Source organism: Idiotropiscis lumnitzeri, chromosome 15 (assembly GCF_059441095.1).
Source record: "Idiotropiscis lumnitzeri isolate Australia: NSW breed Sydney's pygmy pipehorse chromosome 15, RoL_Ilum_1.0, whole genome shotgun sequence".
NCBI lineage: Eukaryota > Metazoa > Chordata > Actinopteri > Syngnathiformes > Syngnathidae > Idiotropiscis > Idiotropiscis lumnitzeri.
Window position 1 is genome coordinate 6,402,788 of NC_142405.1, and position 12,762 is coordinate 6,415,549.

Here is a 12,762-nt window from a genome sequence, read left to right on the forward strand (position 1 = left end):
TTTATTCATCCAGTGTCCAATTTCTCCGCAAAATATCTCAACACACTTTTGGGAATAAGCAAAAATACATAAGTGCGTTTGGCGTAATGATCAGTAAAAAAAAATAAAATAATAATGTTTTTTAACTGAGTTGTTTTTGGACCGAAGGTGAAATGTTCTTATTTGTCAAGTGTGTGACATTCGTAGGAAATATAACACCTTTTTCTTCGCTTTGCCTCTCGTGTGGTTTCGTATGACCTCAATGGGCTGCGGACTGCAGAAAACAAGGTAAATGGAAGTAAAAAATGTTTTGTTTGTGGGCGTTGGGGTAAGAGAATGAGTGTTTTTTTTTTTTTTGTATTTTGTGTATCAATAAAAGAAACTGAGGTGTCTCCACTGGTACCACCTCACTATGCAACTCCAGGATCAGCCGTCGTCCATCCCAGCAGTTATCGCTGACATTTCGAACAACCGATGATTTTCTTTGCATTAAATAATCTTAATTAAATTTTTTTTTTAAAAAGTCTGACATAATATCATTATGTAAGATTTTGTTCAAGTTGAGTTAGTTATAAGACTGAAAGTGCCTCTGTCATTGCCAAGGCAACCCAATAAATCAGTTGCAGTATATTATTTGCAGGAGTCTTTTTCATACATCATTTTTCTCGCGTTGGGGGGGAGGGGGTGAGGTCTTGTTTCCAAGTGTGGTTTTTGCAAGAAGTTTTGCTATCAACAAGGGGATGATGATTTTGAAGGTTATTTGTTGTAAATATAGCCCATGAAAATGGGATGTCAATCTTCCCAAAACACTAAAAAAAAATTAAAAAAAATCAACAATGAAATGATTTATTTGAATTTACAGCCCATATGATCCACAAATATGTGCCATAACTAATTATGTTTTTTTTTTTGTGTGTGATGCATATGGGCTGCCGTGTGGAGGTTTTAGCGTAACCACAGAAACTCTTTCATCGTTACAACCTGCTGCTCTTCTTGTCAAGACAGAAATGTGACGCCGATTCAGCTTCTATGAAGAGTTTTCAGACCTCTCTAGTGTACTGTCAAGCATGAAGCCAAATGAATCCAAATGACAATGGATTTCCCCTGATTTGCATATTCACGTGGTTCAAACAGTGACATGAGATTCACATTACCGCCAATCTTTGTTAAAAAAAAAAAAAATCACATCACATGAAATAAAAGTATTATTTTGACTTCATGGTCACTGTGAGGGCCAGTCAAAGACTTCGAGTGGGACAAATGTGGCCCCCGGACCATACTTTGCCCAAATCTTCTCTACCGAGCTCTGTCTTGTCAATGTCTGAGCACCACTTGTGGTCTCAAGCTTGCTCACACTGTCGCACTCAAACACGCCTCGACCGACCTCGAAAGTGTCGTATGACCTCACGCACCGCTTTTCCACCTCCACCTCCTCTAACCCTCGCCTGCTCTGCCTCCCTCGGCTCGCCGACACCCGAGTGACTGCAGCAAGCAGGGCGGCGGGGGTGTTAGGGGTGCAGTCGACTTCTGGCCCGCAGCGGTCGTTAGCAATAAGATGCAATAGCTTGTATGCATGAGTACGTTGTGGTTTTTAATGCTGCATGTTGTTACTCAACAACCTTTTGTTGAACTTCACGACGGCAACAAAACGTTCCCATGAAACTGTCTTTGTGCTACTGTCTATTTAACTGGATTTTTATTTTTTTTATTTTTATGACCGCGGAATCCCTTGAACAATATGATTATTGTTGTGGTGGTTGTTTTGCAGGCCTGCACAACTGAACTGCATCACGCCCGGGAGAAGTTTCTTATGTTGCTTAAGTCGGTAGCCGAAATATTAGAGACCGCTTTTCGAAAGTCAACCACGCTGAACGCGTTGATTTTAAGAGTAATACCGGTAGTAGAAATCTCAATTCCAATGAAGTTGGGAGCTTTTATAATGTACATAAAATGTGCATTAAATGTGCAATGTACATTCAACCGATATTTAATTGAATACACTAGAAAGACAAAATATTTAATTTTCAAACAGTTCCATTTGATGGCCGCAAGCTGTTTCGAAAAAGGTGGGAAAAGGGCAACACGAGACTGTGAAAGTTGTGGAATGGTGACAAAACACCTGTTTGGAACACTCCGGGTTAATTGGAGGCAGGCGAGTGTCATGATTGGGTATAAAAGATGCAAGGCTGGCGAAAGGCTCACCATTTTTTACATGAGCAAACAGTCCAACAACAAGTTCATTAGTTTGAATATAGATTGAAAAGGGTGTGGGAATCTTTGTTGTGTTAATTCATCCTATTAACAAAATAGAAATCTAAAAATCTAACTATAGTAGCCTATAACGATCAATCAGTATTTGAGAACTTTCAGCTGAACTCTCAATTCTAGATAACCACAATAACTGGAAGCTGTTTGAAGATTTGAAAACTGGAGTCATATTTTAGATAAGAAGAAAATACTGGTCATCCAGCTCCAAACTTTGAAACGGTGCGTCTTAGCTATAATCATCTCGTCTAAAATGCGTACGTTTTCATATTTTTAGCACAACTGTGGAAAATAACGAACAGAAGAGGTCGAAGCAATGATCCCTGGGGGATCCCATCAGTCCCGTTCATAAATTCCGATTGTGACTCTGTGACCCCTCGAGCATAACGAGCTCCGTTGACTCTCCCGAGACGTTGGATGACCTTTTGAGCAAGAAGACACTCTCCAACAGTCTTTTCCTGCCACCAGAGTGTTTGATTGGTGGTCTCGGGTGCACCTGTAGCGGTTTGCAGCGTCTTTGATGCGGCATAAATAGCTGCATGCTTCTAAATATGGTCCGTATCGACTTTCTTGGCGTTTGGATCTCTTTTAATTTGAGTTCCATTGATACGAACCACTTCAGAGGCAAACGTCTCTCTTGACATTGCGATTGAAACAGGATGTGGTGTTCACTGTCTTTCCAGCGCCGTGCACATCTGAACGATCGTAGTAAGTTGTGATTGAGGCTGAGGGGTTCGTAACAGGTGGCGGTGAGGGGAGGGAGGTGCTACGCGTGACATTTGCGCTCACCTATCCTTCCCCACCCTTGCCCGTCACTCTTTCACTCGCACTCAGTGCGTCACAGGGCTTCCTGTAAAAGGCCCAGACAGAAGCTGCGGTTGACGATTGGAAAATGTCAGCGGCCACCCAAAAAGAGTCGAGGCAATAAGCGAGGCCGAAGAATGAGTGACAGATAGAGAGAGAGAAGAAAATGAGAGCATGCGGAAGGGAAGAAGGACAGTGAGAGACCAAAGAAAAAGAAAAGTTCCGCTGAAGACGACAGTCCGGCAGGAGGGACGAGAATGTGACGCTTCTCGGGGATTTGCTGCTGTCTTTACTAAGCCAAGAAAGTCAGGTATGGCAATCTCCTTTTATTTGCAGGATGAACAGTTTTTTATTCTTTATGACCGGAATTCTTGGTTTTCAATTTCATTTATAATCGACATATTTAGGATTTATCCAATGAGGAAAATTAGAAAAGGCGGAAACTAGATATTTTTTTTATCCATGGCCTTATTGAAGAGAATTATTTGACGTTGTCATCTACAAGAATTATTTTTATGTCTTGTACTAGCCCAAAAAAACCATCAGCCAATCATCAGGTAACGTGTGTCGTTTCAGATGTTTTCGTTGCCGCTTTTTTTTTTTGTCATTTAGCAAAGTTACGATATCAAAATTTTAATAGCATAAAACATATTTTTCTTCTTAGAGCGCGAACAATTTGATCAAGTTATCAAAATGGGTACAGTAAGAAACTGACAATAAAAAAATCTTTTTTATTTTTGCACATATTTTAGAATCTGTACTTCTTTTAAACTTAAGCAGCGTGAGTTTTTTTTTTTTTTTTTAACCCAGCTTTAAGAATGACTGTACACGTATCTCATAATGACAAATTTCTAAAAGACAAAAGTGTAGCCACCGTATCTGGAAAAGTCCCTGTTCTAAAACAGCTCGAGCCTTTTTTTTTTTTTTCCCCAATGAGACATTTCTTATTTATTTCTTGATCATCCTTTTTCATTCTAAGTCAGACAAGGCTCGAGTTAAACACGTTTAAAGCGACAATACAGTATAGCAACCCAGTCTTCAATTGACTAATAAAGGTAATTGTGTCACCAGTTTACATTTTGTGAAATGTTTGGACACCACTCATGTTGGCTGAGGGTTAATATTGAGAGTTTGTGCCGTTATTAAATATACAAGTATTAGCTTGACCTAGTTTTTGACCTTGTGTGTGGTCCACGGAGTAAATTATATAAGGGGCAAATAATGGTAACGATTGCCTCTATAAAGTTTTATATCCGTGAAATGTTGATCAAAAGTTTTTTTTCTCCATCCCACTGCTCGAACTTTGCATATTGTGAAACAATTTTAAAACTAACACGACCGTGTTTGATCCATATGTTCGTAGATTGACTCTGCTGAAGATGAGGGCGGCACAGCCCTGTTTTGTCGCGGCGGTTCTGTTTTCTCTTCATTCTCTGGACTGTGAGGCAAACTTGCAAGGTGTGACTCATTTTGTTTGTGAACTTTCAGGATAACTGGACAAAAAGTGACGGTCATGTATGTGAGCAACACTGTTCAATCGCACTGGTTGACAGCTCGAAAAATGGGTTTGGATTTTCCCTGTTGTAGGTATGACGCGACATTTGTCACGTCAAATTGTAGTTGATTTTACTTTTGAGGGGCTGTGAGGTTCAAACGCATTTTCCGACATTTTACGAATTCATTTAATTTAATGTGATAATCAAGATTCAGGATGTTAATTTGCATGAGCGCAGCAAAGACACGGTTGGAAAAAAAAAATGAACACAGAGGTATCCATCCAATCAATTGGAATAAATAATTTTTGGGGATTTCAGGGCTCACCTGTGTGAACGACTTCATCAGCAATGTCACGTGTACGCTCAACAGTCCTTCATGGGAAAATTGCATGATCTATGGCTTCAAGAAAATACGAATCAAGAAGGATGGAGAGACACGTGCAATTATTAGGTAACTACACATTTATGTACAAATGTAATACGTACATCATCATTTGTATGCTTCATTAACTTAGTCGCAGCTGCAAGGTGAAACAACACAGCAACGCAATTCCAGGATGCAGTTTTGTTTTTGAAAATAAAGTAAGTGATAATTGGAATATTTTGTAACGAAAGAAAGTCAAAAGTAAAAAAATTTCGATCCGCTCCGTTTAATATTTCAATGGGTTATTCCAGAGTTTCACCTATTTTGAGGTGATGCCCAACATCAGCGTGAAATGCAACGGCGAGCTGGTGGAATACCTCAAAAACTACAAACCCGAAAATCACAGTGCGTGCATTTGATTTTCTCTTTACATCTTTCATATATTATCAAGTTAGTTATATGTTACAAATTAAATGATGTGTGTGTGTGTGTGTGTGTGTGTGTAGTCAAAATGCACCCCCCAGGGCTTCCTAATGTCAGCCTCACTGACAATTACACCGCGATAGATTGGCATCCGGGTAGTCCCCACTCCGTGCTCCTCCAAACGTTTGACTACAAAGTTCAGACCCAAAACATTGACCCGACGACAAAGGCAAGTGTATGCCCATGTGCTTGTATTTACAATTTGACCTTCTCATTCGCGGTTGACCAATGACCACCATCATGACCAAGATTACAATACAGTGGTGTAGTAGGCCCATGTGTTACAAAAGGGAGGGGTTTTCTTCACAAAGACCATATTTAATATTTTTGTAAAAATGATGTAAATTAGCTTAAATGCATCAAGATGTGATGCTGCTAAACAGTTCTGGACACACAAAAAAAAAAAAAAATATGTGGCTCACCAGGAGGTTCACACATTTGAAACCAACAAACCACAATTGAGGATCGCTGGCAGGCAGCTGAAAGGCAAGCACGAGGTTCGCGTAAAAGTCAAGCCAGCGGACAGTGAAGGCAGCCAGTGGAGTGAGTGGAGTCCGGTTGCATTCGTGATGGGGCCAGAATCGGAAAATCAAGGTAAGGAAGAGAGGAGCCGAATATTTTAATAGCAACGTCGCCATTAGCATTTCATTTCATCTGTACAGTTACATTGCTGTAACTTTTTATTTCAGATTGGAGTCTGTCTCAAACATTTATAATATTGGCTGTTATGATCCTCCTGCTCGTCACGAGTGTCACGACGGTGGTGTTTTACAAAAACAGCATCAGTGTGAGGTGAGTAAAAATGCGCTCGTGTTTTTACTTTTAAATGACTTCGTTGTGCTTCTGAATTTCCACACGAGACGGCGGAAGAGCAGTTCAACGCCACAGCAAACAACCACAATAAGAAACGTTTTCTGACAGTCAAAATTCTTTTCGAACGATTTTTTTTTAAATACAGCTCTTGCGGGTTTGCCTAATTAAGAGGCCTGCCTCACGGTTTTTGTACCATTTCAGATTCCCCATCGTGAAGCCAGTTCCAAATCCTTCCAAATACTTCCCAACTGTCCATGGAGGAAATTTTAAGGTAAATAATGTATATTATGGTGTAAACACACGCACACATAAATCTGGTTCTTTTTCCGCAGAAATGGCTGAATCCTCGTTATGCCGAACCCTTGCACATTCCCCACCCTGCCGATCACATCTCCCCAGTGGAGGTTTGTGAAAACCGGGATGCAGGTCTTTCCGCCTCCACCCCGCCCACTTTCAATTGCGCCCCTCAACCCCCAAGCAACATCGACCCGTCGGCGGGCTCAGATGAGAACAGGCTTGTGGACAATTCGTCCTCCTCTTCGTGTTTCTCAAACTTGGGCTACTTTGTCTCGGGCTCCTCCAACAGCTCCGTTCAAAGCGAGCCCAATCCTGTCTTTACATATAAAGACGAGTTCCGCATTTTGCGCAGTGCAAATAATTCTAACCGGCACCTCTCTCTCCGCCTTTGCCCCAGTTCGTCCAAGTCTTCAAACTGTGAGATCTTGGAAAGAGGGACCCAAAGCCCCGACTCAGGCTTTTGTATTGGAAAAGAAGATTTAGAAGTCGAGGAAGATAAACAGGCCGTGTCTAGAGAAGAGGAACGGGTTTCAAGTCCTCGTTGCTCCTCACACCTAAGCCTCCCTCTTCATCTGCATATAAGTAGCCCCTCCACACCTCCTGACGAGTCTCAGATATCCTCAGATGGCGCTCAGGTGGACGCACCCGCGCTAGCAGCTAATGTTAGCGCTGCCGGCTGGCCCGTTGCTTGTGCAATGTACAGGCCTTCCTCTATGCCGGTGGAGTCGTGCAAAACGGGTTATTTCGTCCTACAAGAGATACAAACTACTTTCAGCAATGCATCCATCTGAGATGGATCCATTTTTTTATCTTTGTTGCTGATGAAAATAATGATGAATTGGAGCACTCCACCGCAGCAACAAAACAGTCTCCCTCTAATGCGACTATGCAAGTGGAACTTAAATCATATCAAATCTTGTTATCCAGCAGCACGCCAGGCGACGTGGCCGATCAACCGGACAAAATTGGACAATTGCAAACTTAAGTCGTCACACCACAAGCTTTTCAAGCGCCTCCTATCTGATTTCATTGAACCACAAACAAGGCGAACTGTCAGGGAAAGAATGCGGCAGGCTTTAAACAAAATCGGTGAACATAAACATAGAGACCAACTCCATAACACAATGCCACAGGCGGCTAAAGTATGAACACTGCTCTTAAGTCGACATAGGGATACGGAGAAATGCTGATTGAACTCCATCACCTCAGTAAAAAGCTCTGGGTTTAATGCTATAAAAAAAAGGTTAACATTGTAAAATGACTTACAATTTTTTTTTTTATGAAAGGTAGACAAGTCCATTATATATGAAATGATGAAAAGAAAAAAATAATTATTTTAGCCATGTTTTTATCCGGACGCACCGACTTTGAATAGGTTCTTGCTTTCCATTTGTACCAAATAAAGAGCAAACAAAATACCTCTGAACTATCGGATGGAAAATGCACTTCTCCTCTGGTTGTTATTAAAAAAAACAAAAAAAACAGCTCAAATATTGTGCTGAGAGACATATGAATGTAAAAAACAAAACAGCCGGCAATATCAACACGTTATACCCAATAAATAGTATTACAACAGTAATAAATAAATAAATACATACATCAATACAAAAATAATAAATAACGAAAGAAAATTGATTGGGTGACTGTAGATGTCCTTAATTGCCTGTAGAGCCTCATAAATGATGTCATGCATTGATGGCACCAACAATAATAATTATGTTTATTCATTTTTGGGCCTGTTCATTTGTGGTTTGTTTGTGTGTGAGAATCACCGTGCTCATTCATTGAAAACGTGCAGTAAATTTCCAGTGTGTGCTGCGAGCAAACAATACAAAAAAAAACAAAAAAAAAAACTCATTTAAATGGGTCACCCTGTGACTGTCGTTGCGGAAAGTGGGCCTGAGAAATGGGCCGAAGAAGACGTGTGTACGCGTGAGCATCTAATTTGAGCGTTTGCATGTCCTGTCAGGTGGTACCGGCGGTGTGAGAGCGTGTGTATTTGTGCGCGGTTTGACATTTTGCTGCCGCCGCAGTTAGCACCGTCGGGTCCCCTCATACAGAACATACGACTGTGATTAATGTCAGTGAGAAAAACCACAGCGATAATAAAAATGGATCGAACGCATAAACATGACAACGCGTTATATAAAAACATGACCTTGTCAAGTCGTGCTGCTCACCACGCGTACTAATTGATGTGACTTCTGTAGCGTCTTTGCCTAGTGTGACGCGAACTCAGTTTGATTTTTACAGCTACTCAGTCGAAACAAAGCGCTGCACATAAATATGAAATCGACTATAACACGACTGAATATGACATTTTATAAACAATGACTCAATACGAACAAGCCAAAGAATAAAAATGGGCTTTAAGACAGCTTGTCTGGGACGAGCAACAAAAAAAGAGATCTATCCCTTCCCTTCTCAGCTTCCACTTTGACATTTAAAGATTCAAGGAAAACAGACGAATCTTAAAATGAACTCTGGAGTGTGCAGGGAGGCCAAAAATGGAGTTTGTGCTCCCTTCTTACGTGTTCCGGTTCAGAGGCGAATTACTATTTTGAGGCAACCGGAGATGCTTGATGAAGGACTGGCTGACTCCACAATAAAGTGAAGGGCAGTAATGCTGCTGAAATGTAATAAAGGCGTAATTACTGTTTATCAAGTGATGTGTCTAAATAATTCCAAGATAGTCTTGATGCATGCAAATTGTACTCTATATATGACACTTTTTTTTTTTCATATGTTAGAATATAAGGTTTTTCCTGCTCACAAATCACAAAAATAAAAACTTACAAAGACACGACAGTATGCTGTATATTTAATTAACAAAGAAAATCAGGTGCATTAGTTACTTGTTCATGATTGGAAGCTTTTGTTTGCATTCCTCTCTTCTGCCAGTCGACTTTTGACTTGAACTATGTTTTGCATACCATACTGTGATGAGGAGAGGGGCAGGCCTTAGCTTTCCTCCCAAAATAAACGGATTGAGGCTGGTGAAGTAGGCTGCGGGGATAAGCAAGAAGGAAAAGTCTCTCTCCCCGCATACATATACACAGAAGAAGTGTTGGGCTTGACAATTTCCCTCCTTTGGCGGACTGAAGTGGCCTCAAAGACTTGACCAAGGTGAGAGCCGTTCCATCATAACTCGCAATTGTGGATTATTTATCATAAAATGCCAACTTCTTCAGATTTAAAACATCTTCAAGGGCAGAATTATATACTGTATATACGTTTCTGTTCAAGCTTAAGACTATTTAGTGACAGATAAGAGAAACCATATGTAGTCATAAAAATGAACGGTTTGGAATGGAAAGGCATTTCCATACCTCCACAGGGCTGAGCGAACACACATGTCACACACATTCTGTTGTACAGTAATGCGTTTGTCCATCTTAATAGTCACAATGCGAAAAGGACCATTTTGTTTCGAACAAACTAGCGGTACAAGAATGCTGCATGCACAAAAGGAGATCAGAATTTGTATTTCTTGCATGGTACATCATTTTAAAAGTGTGCATGCTGTTTCCTTGCTTTTCTCTTGAGCAGGCGAATATGACGACATACACGGCGTCCCACTTACAGTTGGCTCATCTCTCAGAAGAAGGCTTCGAGCCACAACTTTTCTTTTTGAAACAGAACTCAGCCTGGCTGCCTGCTTTGGATTAAATAAACAATTTGGGTAGTCAACCAGCCGCAGGGTGATGGATTACAGCCTGCTAGCATTTTTTTTTTTATTTATCATTCCATAGTGGGATTTATTAACAAGTTATTAATTTCTTTTGAAAATCTCAAATATTTGTCCAAGAACAAGTTTTAACGAGCACGTTGCCAAAACCATGTAACGACGGCTCGCGCAGCTGCAAGGACATCTTTGTGCGCTTTTTTTTTTTCACAAAGCAGTAAAAATTCCACAGTGATTACATGGACAGCTGACCGACAAATATGCTGCTAGGTTTTTTAGGAAGTTAGTTCGGCACCATGTCAGAGTCCTGTTGCCTCTTGTTCTTGGGGAATTCCCGTTTTGGCTCTTTTCCTTATGGTGGGAACATTGCAGTATCAGGAAGCCCCAGCTCACCCGTGACCAAAGTGAGGATAAGCGGTACAAAAATAAATAAATAAATCAGCGAGCAGGTACAGTGTCGTTGAAGTCCTTGGGCTATAATGTTACAAAAATACAGACTAACAACAGCCACTCATTTTCTATAGTGCTCATCCTCAGTAAGGTCACAGTTGATCTCGAGCCTTCCGATGCTCACTTTGAGTGGTCAGCCTACGGACAACTCATAGGCTTTAACTTCCCATGTCAACTGCTCCTCGTAGGTGCACTCGCAATGTTGGGCGTCCTCGTCAGCCTGTCCTTTGTTCACCTGGTGACACAGGGAGCCCCTCCCAACAGCCCCCCTGTCCCCTGCAAGCGCTGCTGTGATGACCTGCAACCAGCAGGGGATAGCACAGCCCCACCCATGACAGGGGTGTACAAGCAGCAGCCCGAGGTCCGCACTTACATCAACATGACCATCCTTAAAGGTACGACTATCGACAATTCCTTGCTTCGCCACGTAGTTGACATACTGTATGCGATCGTGCTAGTTCCGGAACTATTTTTTGGGGATCTCATTCAGGTGACAAAGGAGACCGCGGTGAAAGAGGGACACCGGGTAAAATTGGATTGGAAGGCCCACCAGGATCCATCGGGCCCACGGGCGCAAAAGGCTCCAAGGGCCAGGCCGGTCTCCCCGGAGAACCCTGCAAAGCTCAGTACGCCGCTTTTTCCGTCGGCCGGCGCAAGTCCCTCCACAGCCTGGAGGCCTACCAGCCGCTGATATTTGACACAGTTTTCGTGAACCTCGACAACCACTTCAACATGTTCAGCGGCAAATTCATCTGCCACACGCCCGGGATCTATTTCTTCAACGTCAACATTCACACGTGGAACTTCAAGGAGACCTACCTGCACATCATGCGCAATGAAGCCGAGCAGGCGATAGTCTACGCGCAGCCGAGCGACCGCTCCATCATGCAGAGTCAGAGCCTCATGCTGGACTTGGGCCTCAACGATGAGGTGTGGGTCCGCCTGTATAAACGGGAAAGGGAGAATGCCATTTACAGCGATGATGTGGATATTTATATCACCTTCAATGGATACCTGGTCAAAGCAAGGTCAGAGTGAAACAAAAAAAAAAAGTGGGGGGGGTTATTTAGACAGTGGAACCTGCAAACAAATTTGTATCCAGAAAACGTAAAATAATAAATATTCTTTAACTTAATCCTCTGGGCTCAAAGCTGGATTTTTTTTTCCCACCTCACTTCTTTCCTTCCCCCAAAAATACATCAGCTGTGTAAATGTCATGAAACCTCACAAGGATGGAGATTTTTGTGATTTGACTTAAAGCTCTTTAAATGTATTAATACAATTCTTTACATGAAATTGTATCGTGGCCATTTTTGGGCAACTGAGGGCATTTAAATCCAATATAGGTGAACAGTGTAGAAATTACAACAGTTTGTTTTAAAGGGAACGATTTCCTGCTTAACTGCGTGTGTGTGCGCGTTTTCCACATATGAAGCAACGAGTTCATGTAGTTTGCCACTACAGCCACTAGAGGGCAGTCACACCTATGCATGTCATGCAAATCAAATCTATAATGTCTAATGAAGTACAGGTCAGAATTCACCTCAAGGAACAAAGACACCGTTTCAGGTACAAAACTAAAAGTCGTCTCCTTGACTGGATTAATAAGAGAGTTGCAAATAAAGGGCAACATGACATCTTGTGAGCAATTGACAAGCTACAGTCCTCATTTTTATTTTTCTTCTCATTATTTTCAATTAAAAAAAATATTTAGGATAACATTGTGGACTGTAAAAGACAGGAAAACTGACACATCCCATAAAAAAAGCTTACATTGTATTAAAAAAATAAATAAAAGATTGATGATCCAAGTGGAATACAGTGCGTTTATGACACCATCAACAATACAAAACAGTAAAACTGCATAATGATACTTGACTGCACGTAACGATCCAATTTGGAGGAGCATACAGAATCGTCACACAAGTTCCAAAAGACATTTAGACATCTTAGCCGGGTTCCGCTGACTCCCATCCGATTCACACACACAGAAAAAAGACAAGACCCAGAATATCAAATAAACATGTGCATCACAGAACTGTACATGGTTCAAAGTAAGAATTCCCTCGATGAAAGTTTTTTTTTTTTGCTGCGTAAACATTTGCAACCCAAGGCACTATCTTGAA

General features: G+C 41.4%; 2 protein-coding genes across 3 annotated transcripts; both read left to right on the forward strand.

Moving 5' to 3' along the window:
* The first annotated feature begins 3,020 nt into the window (after window positions 1-3,020).
* Window positions 3,021-7,743, forward strand: il2rb (interleukin 2 receptor, beta). Of its 2 annotated transcripts, XM_088316619.1 has the most exons (10): window positions 3,210-3,358; window positions 4,412-4,506; window positions 4,863-4,995; window positions 5,060-5,126; window positions 5,220-5,313; window positions 5,415-5,560; window positions 5,817-5,985; window positions 6,081-6,183; window positions 6,406-6,475; window positions 6,537-7,743. In XM_088316619.1, exons 2-10 carry the CDS (start codon window positions 4,428-4,430, stop codon window positions 7,290-7,292), a joined length of 1,617 nt encoding a protein of 538 aa, XP_088172745.1. In that variant the 5' UTR covers window positions 3,210-3,358; window positions 4,412-4,427; the 3' UTR covers window positions 7,293-7,743. The 2 variants fall into 2 exon arrangements, with proteins under 2 accessions (XP_088172744.1, XP_088172745.1); XM_088316618.1 differs by lacking the exon at window positions 4,412-4,506 and having other exon boundaries at window positions 3,021-3,358.
* A 1,749-nt stretch (window positions 7,744-9,492) lies between these two features.
* c1qtnf6a (C1q and TNF related 6a) lies at window positions 9,493-11,675 on the forward strand. The gene is made up of 3 exons (XM_088316621.1): window positions 9,493-9,627; window positions 10,825-11,031; window positions 11,127-11,675. The coding sequence occupies exons 2-3, from the start codon at window positions 10,836-10,838 to the stop codon at window positions 11,672-11,674; spliced, it is 744 nt and encodes a 247-aa protein (XP_088172747.1). The 5' UTR covers window positions 9,493-9,627; window positions 10,825-10,835; the 3' UTR covers window position 11,675.
* Window positions 11,676-12,762: the final 1,087 nt, after the last annotated feature.